This window comes from Oncorhynchus kisutch, linkage group LG9 (assembly GCF_002021735.2).
Source record: "Oncorhynchus kisutch isolate 150728-3 linkage group LG9, Okis_V2, whole genome shotgun sequence".
Classification (NCBI taxonomy): Eukaryota; Metazoa; Chordata; class Actinopteri; order Salmoniformes; family Salmonidae; genus Oncorhynchus; species Oncorhynchus kisutch.
In genome coordinates, this window is record NC_034182.2 from 44,518,394 (window position 1) to 44,532,096 (window position 13,703).

The 13,703-nt window shown below is 48.3% G+C and overlaps 1 protein-coding gene across 2 annotated transcripts in view; it reads left to right on the forward strand.

Moving 5' to 3' along the window:
* nfxl1 (nuclear transcription factor, X-box binding-like 1) overlaps positions 1-13,703 on the forward strand; it is a gene marked incomplete at its 3' end in the record, with an annotated part of 98,637 nt that overhangs the window by 15,648 nt on the left and 69,286 nt on the right. For both annotated transcript variants that reach the window (XM_031832684.1, XM_031832685.1), the window contains 8 exon segments: positions 485-615; positions 1,346-1,524; positions 4,709-4,870; positions 4,981-5,081; positions 5,788-5,902; positions 6,466-6,590; positions 6,725-6,847; positions 7,490-7,580. In XM_031832684.1, coding sequence (XP_031688544.1) covers positions 485-615; positions 1,346-1,524; positions 4,709-4,870; positions 4,981-5,081; positions 5,788-5,902; positions 6,466-6,590; positions 6,725-6,847; positions 7,490-7,580 — 1,027 coding nt within the window.

Below are 13,703 nucleotides of genomic sequence, written 5' to 3' on the forward strand. Positions count from 1 at the left end.
TTCAACTTGATAGTCCTTGGTTAGTAATAGTTCATTCAGGTCAAATTTGGTCCAAAATCAAGGTTTTCAGGTCTGGAATTTTAATGGAAGGTTTTAATGTTGAGGTTCGTATCCTGTATAAATCCTTGTGAAAAAAATTAATCTACATTTATCCAACTCTAATTAATTATATATTTTTGCAGAAGAACTCAGGAGCTCACTCTCTCTGCTCATCTGCCCCCCCTCTCTCTGTCTCTCTCTCTTTCTCTCTCGGTTTCTCTCTTTCCCCCTCTCTCGGTTTCTCTCTCTCTCTCTCTCTCTCTTTTCGTCTCTGTCTCTCTCTCTTTCTCTCTCGGTTTCTCTCTTTCCCCCTCTCTCGGTTTCTCTCTCTCTCTCTCTCTCTTTTCGTCTCTCTCTCTCTCTCTTTTCGTCTCTCTCTCTCTCTCTCTCTCTCTCTCTCTCTCTCTCTCTCTCTCTCTTCGTTTTTCTTTTTCTCCCTCTGTAGGTATGGAGTTGTGCTGGTTGTTTCTGTCTGTTCCATATCCCCTGTATTCAGAAGTGGGCTAAGGACTCGGTCTTTCTCCTCTCCTCTGTCACTGATGAAGACTTTGGGAAGAAAGATCACCCCTGGCCTTGGTGAGTCTAACACCTGACCTCTGACCCATAACTTCCTGACCTCTGACCTATAACTTCCTAACCTCTAATCCCTAACTCGGGGCGGTAGGTGGTTATAGCATTGTGCCAGTAATCGAAAGGTTGCTGGATCGAATCCCCGGCCTGACAAGGTCAAAATCTACCGTTCTGCCCCTGAACAAGGCAGTTTAACTGTTCCCCGGAAGGCCGTCATTGTAAATAAGAATTTTGTTCTCAACTGACTTGCCTCGTTAAATTAAGGTTAAATAAAGTTGCTGAAAAAAGAGGAATAGTCAGGCCAGAATGCTGAACACATTTAAATGTACTTTACCGGTTGTCTGTCACCTCTAACCTCCTGAACTCTAATTCCTAACTACCTCGTTGTTGTTTATTCCCTCCCGATTCCTGGAATCTTTCAGTTGCGATTTTAGCCTCAGAATTTTAGGAAAGTGAGCAGAGTTGTGCCCCCCACCTGTGTGAATAAAACATGTCTTTCCCCAGTCCTAAACGTTGTGAGTACAGCCCCCCCCCAGTCCTAAACGTTGTGTGTACAGCCCCCCCCCCCAGTCCTAAATGTCGTTATGAGTACAGCCCCCCCAGTCCTAAATGTCGTTATGAGTACAGCCCCCCCAGTCCTAAATGTCGTTATGAGTACAGCCCAGACCCCCTAGTATTACAATAACAGCTTTTTGTTCTTATTTCTCCACCCCCCCCCCCCCCCCCCCCCCCCCAGTCCTAAATGTCGTTATGAGTACAGCCCCTCCCAGACCCCCAGTAGGTATGTCTGTTACTGTGGGAAGGTACAGGATCCTCCTCTGGACCCATGGCTGTTACCTCACTCCTGTGGGCTGGTCTGTGATAGGGCCTTGAACCCAGCCTGTGGACACCACTGTCTGCTGCTCTGTCATCCAGGTAAGGATGCTCAACACCCACACAATATTTCTGTTCGTTTTTTCCCCGCATCGTCTGTAACATAATGTTGCTGCTACCGTCTCTTATGACCGACATTAACTTCTGGACATCAGAACAACGACACCTCGAGCTGGAAGGAAATACCGCTTTCTTGGGAACAGGCCCAAATCCCTGTCATTTGCGTGAAGAAAAGATGGAGAAAAAGGGGTCGGAGGTCGGGCTGCCTTCTGAGAATTCGTAGGCGAGCGAGTAAATTCCCACTGCCATCCGTTCTATTGGCCAACGTGCAATCATTGGATGATCTACGATCGAGACTGTCCTACCAACGGGACATTAAAAACTGTAATATTATGTTTCACCGAGACGTGGCTGAACGACGACAAGGATAATGTAGAGCTGAGGGATTTTCACCGGCAGAACAGAGAAGCTACATCTGAGGGGTGGGGGGGTGTGTCTTTTTGTCAATAACAGCTGATGCGCAATGTCTAATATTAAAGAAGTCTCGAGGTATTGCTCGCCTGAGGTAGAGTACCTTATGATAAGCTGTAGACCACACTATCTACCAAGAGTTTTCCTAGCCGTCTATTTACCACCACAGACCGATACTGACACTAAGACCGCACTCAACCAGCTGTATAAGGCCATAAGTAAAACAAGATAATGCTCACCCAGAAGCGGTGCTCCTAGTGGCCGGGGACTTTAATGCAGGCAAACTTAAATCTGTTTTACCTCATTTCTACCAGCATGTCACATGTGCAACCAGAGGAAAAAAAAACTCTAGACCACCTTTACTCCACACACAGAGATGCATACAAAGCTCTCCCTCGCCCTCCTTTTGGCAAATCTGACCAAAATGATATCCTCCTGATTCCTGCTTCCAAGCAAAAACTAAAGCAAGAAGTACCAGTGACTCAATAAGGAAGTGGTCAGATGATGCGGATGCTACGCTACAGGACTGCTAAAACAGACTGGAATATGGTCAGATGATGCGGATGCTACGCTACAGGACTGCTAAAACAGACTGGAATATGGTCAGATGATGCGTATGCTACGCTACAGGACTGCTAAAACAGACTGGAATATGGTCAGATGATGCGGATGCTACGCTACAGGACTGCTAAAACAGACTGGAATATGGTCAGATGATGCGGATGCTACGCTACAGGACTGCTAAAACAGACTGGAATATGGTCAGATGATGCGGATGCTCAGCTACAGGACTGCTAAAACAGACTGGAATATGGTCAGATGATGCGGATGCTCAGCTACAGGACTGCTAAAACAGGCTGGAATATGGTCAGATGATGCGGATGCTACGCTACAGGACTGCTAAAACAGACTGGAATATGGTCAGATGATGCGGATGCTACGCTACAGGACTGCTAAAACAGACTGGAATATGGTCAGATGATGCGGATGCTACGCTACAGGACTGCTAAAACAGACTGGAATATGGTCAGATGATGCGTATGCTACGCTACAGGACTGCTAAAACAGACTGGAATATGGTCAGATGATGCGGATGCTACGCTACAGGACTGCTAAAACAGACTGGAATATGGTCAGATGATGCGGATGCTACGCTACAGGACTGCTAAAACAGACTGGAATATGGTCAGATGATGCGGATGCTCAGCTACAGGACTGCTAAAACAGACTGGAATATGGTCAGATGATGCGGATGCTCAGCTACAGGACTGCTAAAACAGGCTGGAATATGGTCAGATGATGCGGATGCTACGCTACAGGACTGCTAAAACAGACTGGAATATGGTCAGATGATGCGGATGCTACGCTACAGGACTGCTAAAACAGACTGGAATATGGTCAGATGATGCGGATGCTACGCTACAGGACTGCTAAAACAGACTGGAATATGGTCAGATGATACAGGACTATTTTGCAGCACAGACTGGAATATGTTCCGGGATTCATCCAATGGCATTGAGGAGTACACCACCTCAGTCACCGGCTTCATCAATAATATGCATCGACAACGTCATCCCCACATTGACTGTACGTACATATCCCAACCAGAAACCATGAATTACAAGCAACATCCGCACTGAGCTAAAGGGTAGAGCTGTCGCTTTCAAGGAGCGGGGACACAAATCCGGACGCTGATAAGAAATCTCACTCTCACCTCAGACGAACCATCAAACAAGCAAAGCGTCAATACAGGATTTAGATTGAATCCTACTACACCGGCTCTGACGCTCGTCAGATGTGGCAGGGATTGCAAACTATTACAGACTACAAAGAGAAACCCAGCCACGAGCTGCCCAATGACGTGAGCCTACCAGACGAGATTAAATGCCTTTTATGCTCGCTTCGAGGCAAGCAACACTGAAACATGCATGAGAGCACCAGCTGTTCCGGACAACTGTGTGATAACGCTCCCGATAGCCAATGTGAGTAAGACCTTTAAACAGGTGAACATTCACAAGGCCGCTGGGCCAGACGGACTACCAGGACGTGCACTCAAAGCATGCGTGGACCAACCATCAACTGTCTTCACTGACATTTTCAACCTCTCCCTGACCCAGTGTGGTGTCAGCACAGCAACTTCTCAATGTGAGCAAGACAAAGGAGCTTTAACATTGACGGGGCTGTAGTGGAGCAGGTCGAGACCTTCACGGTCCTTGGTGTCCACATCACCAACAAACGGATATGGTCCAAACACACCAAGACAGTCGAAGATGGCACAACAAAACCTATTCCCACTCAGGAAACTAAAATGATTTGGCATGGGTCCTCAGATCCTCAAAAGGTTCTACAGCTGCACCATCAAGAGCATCCTGACCGGTTGCATCACTGCCTGATTGGCAACTGCTCGACATCTGACCGTAAGGCACTACAGAGGGTAGTGCGAATGGACCAGTACATCACTGGGGCCAAGCTTCCTGCCATCCAGGACCTCTATACCAGGCGGTGTCAGAGGAAGGCGCTACAGAGGGTAGTCCGTACGGCCCAGTACATTACTGGGACCAAGCTTCCTGCCACCCAGGACCTCTATACCAGGCGGTGTCAGAAGAAGGCCCAAAATACTGTCAGACTCCAGCCACCCCCAGTCATAGACTGTTCTCTCTGCAACGCACGGCAAGCAGTACAAGAGCGCCAAGTCAAAGTTTGGTTTGATGTAGATATATTGGTGCGTAAACATGTTGAACCCTCTGTCTTCCAGGTCCCTGCCCACCTTGTCCTAAGATGGTATCAGTCAGCTGTATGTGTTCTAAGGCCATGCCCGTCCCGCGTCGCTGTAGCAACAAGCCCTGGAGCTGTCAGAAGACCTGTGGCAAGACTCTGCCCTGTAAACAACACGCCTGTAACAGCAGCTGTCACTCAGGTAACCCTGAGAACAGGCAGTGGAGTTTATCAATGACAAGCCTCGGTAACCATGGAGGTGATTTAGAAAATAGTTTATTGATCTGTATTGATATAACCCGTCTGCCTCAGGTGTGTGTGAGCCGTGTCCGAGGGTCAGTGTCCAGAGGTGTGTCTGTGGACAGGAGGAGGCAGAGAGACAGTGTGCCAGCCCTGTGTGGCACTGTCAACAGGTAACACACCTGAATACATACAGCCCTGTCAACAGGTAACACACCTGAATACATACAGCCCTGTCAACAGGTAACACACCTGAATACATACATCCCTGTCAACAGGTAACACACCTGAATACATACATCCCTGTCAACAGGTAACACACCTGAATACATACAGCCCTGTCAACAGGTAACACACCTGAATACATACAGCCCTGTCAACAGGTAACACACCTGAATACATACAGCCCTGTCAACAGGTAACACACCTGAATACATACAGCCCTGTCAACAGGTAACACACCTGAATACATACAGCCCTGTCAACAGGTAACACACCTGAATACATACAGCCCTGTCAACAGGCAACACACCTGAATACATACAGCCCTGTCAACAGGTAACACACCTGAATACATACAGCCCTGTCAACAGGTAACACACCTGAATACATACAGCCCTGTCAACAGGTAACACACCTGAATACATACAGCCCTGTCAACAGGTAACACACCTGAATACATACAGCCCTGTCAACAGGTAACACACCTGAATACATACATCCCTGTCAACAGGTAACACACCTGAATACATACAGCCCTGTCAACAGGTAACACACCTGAATACATACAGCCCTGTCAACAGGCAACACACCTGAATACATACATAATCCTGTTTGACCTGTCTCCCTGCCTCCTGTCTCCCTGTCTCCTGTCTCTAGCCGTGTGGTCGTCCTCTCTCCTGTGGTAATCATACATGTGAGAGAATGTGTCATTCAGGTCTGTGTGGGGCGTGTCCTCGATCTGGCAACAGAGCCTGTCCCTGCGGCAAGTCAAGTAAGATAACACACACTTCCCTGTCCTCTGACTCTCTGTGTCACGTTCTTAGTCTCTGTCCTCTGACTCTCTGTGTCACGTTCTTAGTCTCTGTCCTCTGACTCTCTCTGTGTTTACGTTCTTAGTCTCTGTCCTCTTGTCTCTGTGTTCACGTTCTTAGTCTCTGTCCTCTGACTCTCTCTGTGTTCACGTTCTTAGTCTCTGTCCTCTGACTCTCTGTGTTCACGTTCTTAGTCTCTGTCCTCTTGTCTCTGTGTTCACGTTCTTAGTCTCTGTCCTCTGACTCTCTCTGTGTTCACGTTCTTAGTCTCTGTCCTCTGACTCTCTCTGTGTTCACGTTCTTAGTCTCTGTCCTCTGACTCTCTCTGTGTTCACGTTCTTAGTCTCTGTCCTCTGACTCTCTGTGTTCACGTTCTTAGTCTCTGTCCTCTGACTCTCTCTGTGTTCACGTTCTTAGTCTCTGTCCTCTGACTCTCTGTGTTCACGTTCTTAGTCTCTGTCCTCTGACTCTCTCTGTGTTCACGTTCTTAGTCTGTCCTCTTGTCTCTGACTCTGTGTTCCAGAGAGTTCTCTCCCCTGTACTGAGGATGTCCCTACCTGTGGTGACACCTGTGACAAGGTGATGGAATGTGGCTTACACACCTGTTCCATGAGGTGTCACAGAGGGGCCTGTGAAACCTGCAGACAGGTTAATAAACTCATATTCCATCATTTTACAGTTGACTTTTAGTAAACTTTAGTTTATCCAGGACTCTAGCTCCATCCATCCAACCAACACACAACAAATGGTATCTTTTATTTAATCCCCTCTGCCCCCCCCAGGAGGTAGAGAAGCAGTGTCGCTGTGGGAAATACACGCGTCTCATGCCGTGTCATAAGGAGTACCTTTGTGAGTCTAAATGCCCCAACACCAGAGGCTGTTCACGGCATCAGTGCAGGAGGAAGGTGAGTACTGCCCCCCCCCCCCCCCCCTTGAGTTCTGACCCCCCCTCAGAATTATGTCCTCCCCCTGGGTTCTGCCCCCCTCCCCATGGGTTCTGCCCCCCTCCCCCTGGGTTCTGACCCCCCCCCCCCTCTGAATTATGTCCCCTCCCCCTGAGTTCTGACCCCTCCCCCCTCTGAATTATGTCCCCTCCCCCTGGGTTCTGCCCCCCCCCCTCCCCCTGAGTTCTGACCCCCCCCTGAATTATGTCCTCCCCTGGGTTCTGTCCCCCTCCCCCTGGGTTCTGTCCCCCTCCCCCTGGGTTCTGTCCCCCTCCCCCTGGGTTCTGCTCCCCTCCCCCTGAGTTCTGACCCCTCCCCCCTCTGAATTATGTCCCCTCCCCCTGGGTTCTGCCCCCCCCCCCCTCCCCCTGAGTTCTGTCCCCCCCTCTGAATTATGTCCCCTCCCCCTCGGTTCTGCCCCCCTCCCCCTGAGTTCTGCCCCCCTCCCCCTGAGTTCTGCCCCCCTCCCCCTGAGTTCTGCCCCCCTCCCCCTGAGTTCTGCCCCCCTCCCCCTGAGTTCTGCCCCTCTCCCCCTGAGTTCTGCCCCCCTCCCCCTGAGTTCTGTCCCCCCCATGTTAAAGTACCAGGTTTCTGTGTTGACAGTGCTGCTCTGGTAACTGCCCGCCATGTGACCAGAGCTGTGGACGATCGCTGGGCTGCCGAAACCACAAATGTCCCTCCGTCTGTCACCAAGGTAACACAGCATATTAGTCACATTGTCAGGAGGGCCGTCTGTCACCAAGGTAACACAGCATGTTAGTCACATTGTCAGGAGGGCCGTCTGTCACCAAGGTAACACAGCATGTTAGTCACATTGTCAGGAGGGCCGTCTGTCACCAAGGTAACACAGCATGTTAGTCACATTGTCAGGAGGGCCGTCTGTCACCAAGGTAACACAGCATGTTAGTCACATTGTCAGGAGGGCCGTCTGTCACCAAGGTAACACAGCATGTTAGTCACATTGTCAGGAGGGCCGTCTGTCACCAAGGTAACACAGCATGTTAGTCACATTGTCAGGAGGGCCGTCTGTCACCAAGGTAACACAGCATGTTAGTCACATTGTCAGGAGGGCCGTCTGTCACCAAGGTAACACAGCATGTTAGTCACATTGTCAGGAGGGCCGTCTGTCACCAAGGTAACACAGCATATTAGTCAATAATGGAATGTTCCCCAGCTTACCAACACTACTGGGTTAACTAGTCAATAATGGAATGTTCCCCAGCTTACCAACACTACTGGGTTAACTAGTCAATAATGGAATGTTCCCCAGCGTACCAACACTACTGGGTTAACTAGTCAATAATGGAATGTTCCCCAGCGTACCAACACTACTGGGTTAACTAGTCAATAATGGAATGTTCCCCAGCGTACCAACACTACTGGGTTAACTAGTCAATAATGGAATGTTCCCCAGCTTACCAACACTACTGGGTTAACTAGTCAATAATGGAATGTTCCCCAGCTTACCAACACTACTGGGTTAACTAGTCAATAATGGAATGTTCCCCAGCGTACCGACACTACTGGGTTAACTAGTCAATAATGGAATGTTCCCCAGCTTACCAACACTACTGGGTTAACTAGTCAATAATGGAATGTTCCCCAGCTTACCAACACTACTGGGCTAACTAGTCAATAATGGAATGTTCCCCAGCTTACCAACACTACTGGGTTAACTAGTCAATAATGGAATGTTCCCCAGCGTACCAACACTACTGGGCTAACTAGTCAATAATGGAATGTTCCCCAGCGTACCAACACTACTGGGTTAACTAGTCAATAATGGAATGTTCCCCAGCGTACCAACACTACTGGGTTAACTAGTCAATAATGGAATGTTCCCCAGCTTACCAACACTACTGGGTTAACTAGTCAATAATGGAATGTTCCCCAGCTTACCAACACTACTGGGTTAACTAGTCAATAATGGAATGTTGCCCAGCGTACCAACACTACTGGGTTAACTAGTCAATAATGGAATGTTCCCCAGCTTACCGACACTACTGGGTTAACTAGTCAATAATGGAATGTTGCCCAGCGTACCAACACTACTGGGTTAACTAGTCAATAATGGAATGTTCCCCAGCGTACCAACACTACTGGGTTAACTAGTCAATAATGGAATGTTCCCCAGCGTACCAACACTACTGGGTTAACTAGTCAATAATGGAATGTTCCCCAGCGTACCGACACTACTGGGTTAACTAGTCAATAATGGAATGTTCCCCAGCTTACCGACACTACTGGGTTAACTAGTCAATAATGGAATGTTCCCCAGCGTACCGACACTACTGGGTTAACTAGTCAATAATGGAATGTTCCCCAGCTTACCGACACTACTGGGTTAACTAGTCAATAATGGAATGTTCCCCAGCTTACCAACACTACTGGGTTAACTAGTCAATAATGGAATGTTCCCCAGCGTACCAACACTACTGGGTTAACTAGTCAATAATGGAATGTTCCCCAGCGTACCAACACTACTGGGTTAACTAGTCAATAATGGAATGTTCCCCAGCTTACCAACACTACTGGGTTAACTAGTCAATAATGGAATGTTCCCCAGCTTACCAACACTACTGGGCTAACTAGTCAATAATGGAATGTTCCCCAGCGTACCAACACTACTGGGTTAACTAGTCAATAATGGAATGTTCCCCAGCTTACCAACACTACTGGGTTAACTAGTCAATAATGGAATGTTGCCCAGCGTACCAACACTACTGGGTTAACTAGTCAATAATGGAATGTTCCCCAGCGTACCAACACTACTGGGTTAACTAGTCAATAATGGAATGTTCCCCAGCGTACCAACACTACTGGGTTAACTAGTCAATAATGGAATGTTGCCCAGCGTACCAACACTACTGGGTTAACTAGTCAATAATGGAATGTTCCCCAGCTTACCAACACTACTGGGTTAACTAGTCAATAATGGAATGTTCCCCAGCTTACCGACACTACTGGGTTAACTAGTCAATAATGGAATGTTGCCCAGCTTACCAACACTACTGGGTTAACTAGTCAATAATGGAATGTTCCCCAGCTTACCAACACTACTGGGTTAACTAGTCAATAATGGAATGTTCCCCAGCGTACCAACACTACTGGGTTAACTAGTCAATAATGGAATGTTCCCCAGCGTACCGACACTACTGGGTTAACTAGTCAATAATGGAATGTTCCCCAGCGTACCAACACTACTGGGTTAACTAGTCAATAATGGAATGTTCCCCAGCTTACCAACACTACTGGGTTAACTAGTCAATAATGGAATGTTCCCCAGCGTACCAACACTACTGGGTTAACTAGTCAATAATGGAATGTTCCCCAGCGTACCAACACTACTGGGTTAACTAGTCAATAATGGAATGTTCCCCAGCGTACCGACACTACTAGGTTAACTAGTCAATAATGGAATGTTCCCCAGCGTACCAACACTACTGGGTTAACTAGTCAATAATGGAATGTTCCCCAGCGTACCAACACTACTGGGTTAACTAGTCAATAATGGAATGTTCCCCAGCTTACCAACACTACTGGGTTAACTAGTCAATAATGGAATGTTCCCCAGCGTACCAACACTACTGGGTTAACTAGTCAATAATGGAATGTTCCCCAGCGTACCAACACTACTGGGTTAACTAGTCAATAATGGAATGTTCCCCAGCGTACCGACACTACTGGGTTAACTAGTCAATAATGGAATGTTCCCCAGCGTACCAACACTACTGGGTTAACTAGTCAATAATGGAATGTTCCCCAGCTTACCGACACTACTGGGTTAACTAGTCAATAATGGAATGTTGCCCAGCGTACCAACACTACTGGGTTAACTAGTCAATAATGGAATGTTCCCCAGCGTACCAACACTACTGGGTTAACTAGTCAATAATGGAATGTTCCCCAGCGTACCAACACTACTGGGTTAACTAGTCAATAATGGAATGTTCCCCAGCGTACCGACACTACTGGGTTAACTAGTCAATAATGGAATGTTCCCCAGCTTACCGACACTACTGGGTTAACTAGTCAATAATGGAATGTTCCCCAGCGTACCGACACTACTGGGTTAACTAGTCAATAATGGAATGTTCCCCAGCTTACCGACACTACTGGGTTAACTAGTCAATAATGGAATGTTCCCCAGCTTACCAACACTACTGGGTTAACTAGTCAATAATGGAATGTTCCCCAGCGTACCAACACTACTGGGTTAACTAGTCAATAATGGAATGTTCCCCAGCGTACCAACACTACTGGGTTAACTAGTCAATAATGGAATGTTCCCCAGCTTACCAACACTACTGGGTTAACTAGTCAATAATGGAATGTTCCCCAGCTTACCAACACTACTGGGCTAACTAGTCAATAATGGAATGTTCCCCAGCGTACCAACACTACTGGGTTAACTAGTCAATAATGGAATGTTCCCCAGCTTACCAACACTACTGGGTTAACTAGTCAATAATGGAATGTTGCCCAGCGTACCAACACTACTGGGTTAACTAGTCAATAATGGAATGTTCCCCAGCGTACCAACACTACTGGGTTAACTAGTCAATAATGGAATGTTCCCCAGCGTACCAACACTACTGGGTTAACTAGTCAATAATGGAATGTTGCCCAGCGTACCAACACTACTGGGTTAACTAGTCAATAATGGAATGTTCCCCAGCTTACCAACACTACTGGGTTAACTAGTCAATAATGGAATGTTCCCCAGCTTACCGACACTACTGGGTTAACTAGTCAATAATGGAATGTTGCCCAGCTTACCAACACTACTGGGTTAACTAGTCAATAATGGAATGTTCCCCAGCTTACCAACACTACTGGGTTAACTAGTCAATAATGGAATGTTCCCCAGCGTACCAACACTACTGGGTTAACTAGTCAATAATGGAATGTTCCCCAGCGTACCGACACTACTGGGTTAACTAGTCAATAATGGAATGTTCCCCAGCGTACCAACACTACTGGGTTAACTAGTCAATAATGGAATGTTCCCCAGCTTACCAACACTACTGGGTTAACTAGTCAATAATGGAATGTTCCCCAGCGTACCAACACTACTGGGTTAACTAGTCAATAATGGAATGTTCCCCAGCGTACCAACACTACTGGGTTAACTAGTCAATAATGGAATGTTCCCCAGCGTACCGACACTACTGGGTTAACTAGTCAATAATGGAATGTTCCCCAGCGTACCAACAATACCCTGTGTTTGTATTGTAGGAAATAATGCTGTGTCTCTCTGTGTGTCTGTCTCTCCGTCTCTCCGTCTGTCCGTCTCTCCGTCTGTCTGTCTGTCTGTCTCTCCGTCTGTCCGTCTCTCCGTCTGTCCGTCTCTCCGTCTGTCCGTCTCTCCGTCTCTCCGTCTCTCCGTCTGTCCGTCTCTCCGTCTCTCCGTCTGTCCGTCTGTCCGTCTGTCCGTCCGTCCGTCCGTCCGTCTGTGTGTCTGTGTCTGGTCCCTTCTTCCTCTCCTGTGTGTGTGTGTCTGGTCCCTTCTTCCTCTCCTGTGTGTGTGTGTCTGGTCCCTTCTTCCTCTCCTGTGTGTGTATGTGGTGTCTGGTCCCTTCTTCCTCTCCTGTGTGTGTATGTGGTGTCTGGTCCCTTCTTCCTCTCCTGTGTGTGTGTGTATGTGGTGTGTCTGGTCCCTTCTTCCTCTCCTGTGTGTGTGTGTATGTGGTGTGTCTGGTCCCTTCTTCCTCTCCTGTGTGTGTGTCTGGTCCCTTCTTCCTCTCCTGTGTGTGTGTGTATGTGGTGTGTCTGGTCCCTTCTTCCTCTCCTGTGTGTGTGTGTATGTGGTGTGTCTGGTCCCTTCTTCCTCTCCTGTGTGTGTGTGTGTGTGTGTATGTGGTGTGTCTGGTCCCTTCTTCCTCTCCTGTGTGTGTGTATGTGGTGTGTCTGGTCCCTTCTTCCTCTCCTGTGTGTGTGTATGTGGTGTGTCTGGTCCCTTCTTCCTCTCCTGTGTGTGTCTGGTCCCTTCTTCCTCTCCTGTGTGTGTCTGGTCCCTTCTTCCTCTCCTGTGTGTGTCTGGTCCCTTCTTCCTCTCCTGTGTGTGTCTGGTCCCTTCTTCCTCTCCTGTGTGTGTCTGGTCCCTTCTTCCTCTCCTGTGTGTTTCTGGTCCCTTCTTCCTCTCCTGTGTGTGTCTGGTCCCTTCTTCCTCTCCTGTGTGTGTGTGTATGTGGTGTGTCTGGTCCCTTCTTCCTCTCCTGTGTGTGTGTGTGTGTGTGGTGTGTCTGGTCCCTTCTTCCTCTCCTGTGTGTGTGTGTGGTGTGTCTGGTCCCTTCTTCCTCTCCTGTGTGTGGTCCCTTCTTCCTCTCCTGTGTGTGTGTGTGTGTGTCTGGTCCCTTCTTCCTCTCCTGTGTGTGTGTGTGTGGTCCCTTCTTCCTCTCGTGTGTGTGTGTGTGTGTGTGTGTGGTGTGTGTGTGTGTGGTGTGTCTGGTCCCTTCTTCCTCTTCTGTGTGTGTGTGTGTGTGGTGTATCTGGTCCCTTCTTCCTCTTCTGTGTGTGTGTGTGTCTGTGTGTCTGTGTGTGTGTGTCTGGTCCCTTCTTCCTCTCCTGTGTGTGTGTATGTGGTGTGTCTGGTCCCTTCTTCCTCTCCTGTGTGTGTGTATGTGGTGTGTCTGGTCCCTTCTTCCTCTCCTGTGTGTGTCTGGTCCCTTCTTCCTCTCCTGTGTGTGTCTGGTCCCTTCTTCCTCTCCTGTGTGTGTCTGGTCCCTTCTTCCTCTCCTGTGTGTGTCTGGTCCCTTCTTCCTCTCCTGTGTGTGTCTGGTCCCTTCTTCCTCTCCTGTGTGTTTCTGGTCCCTTC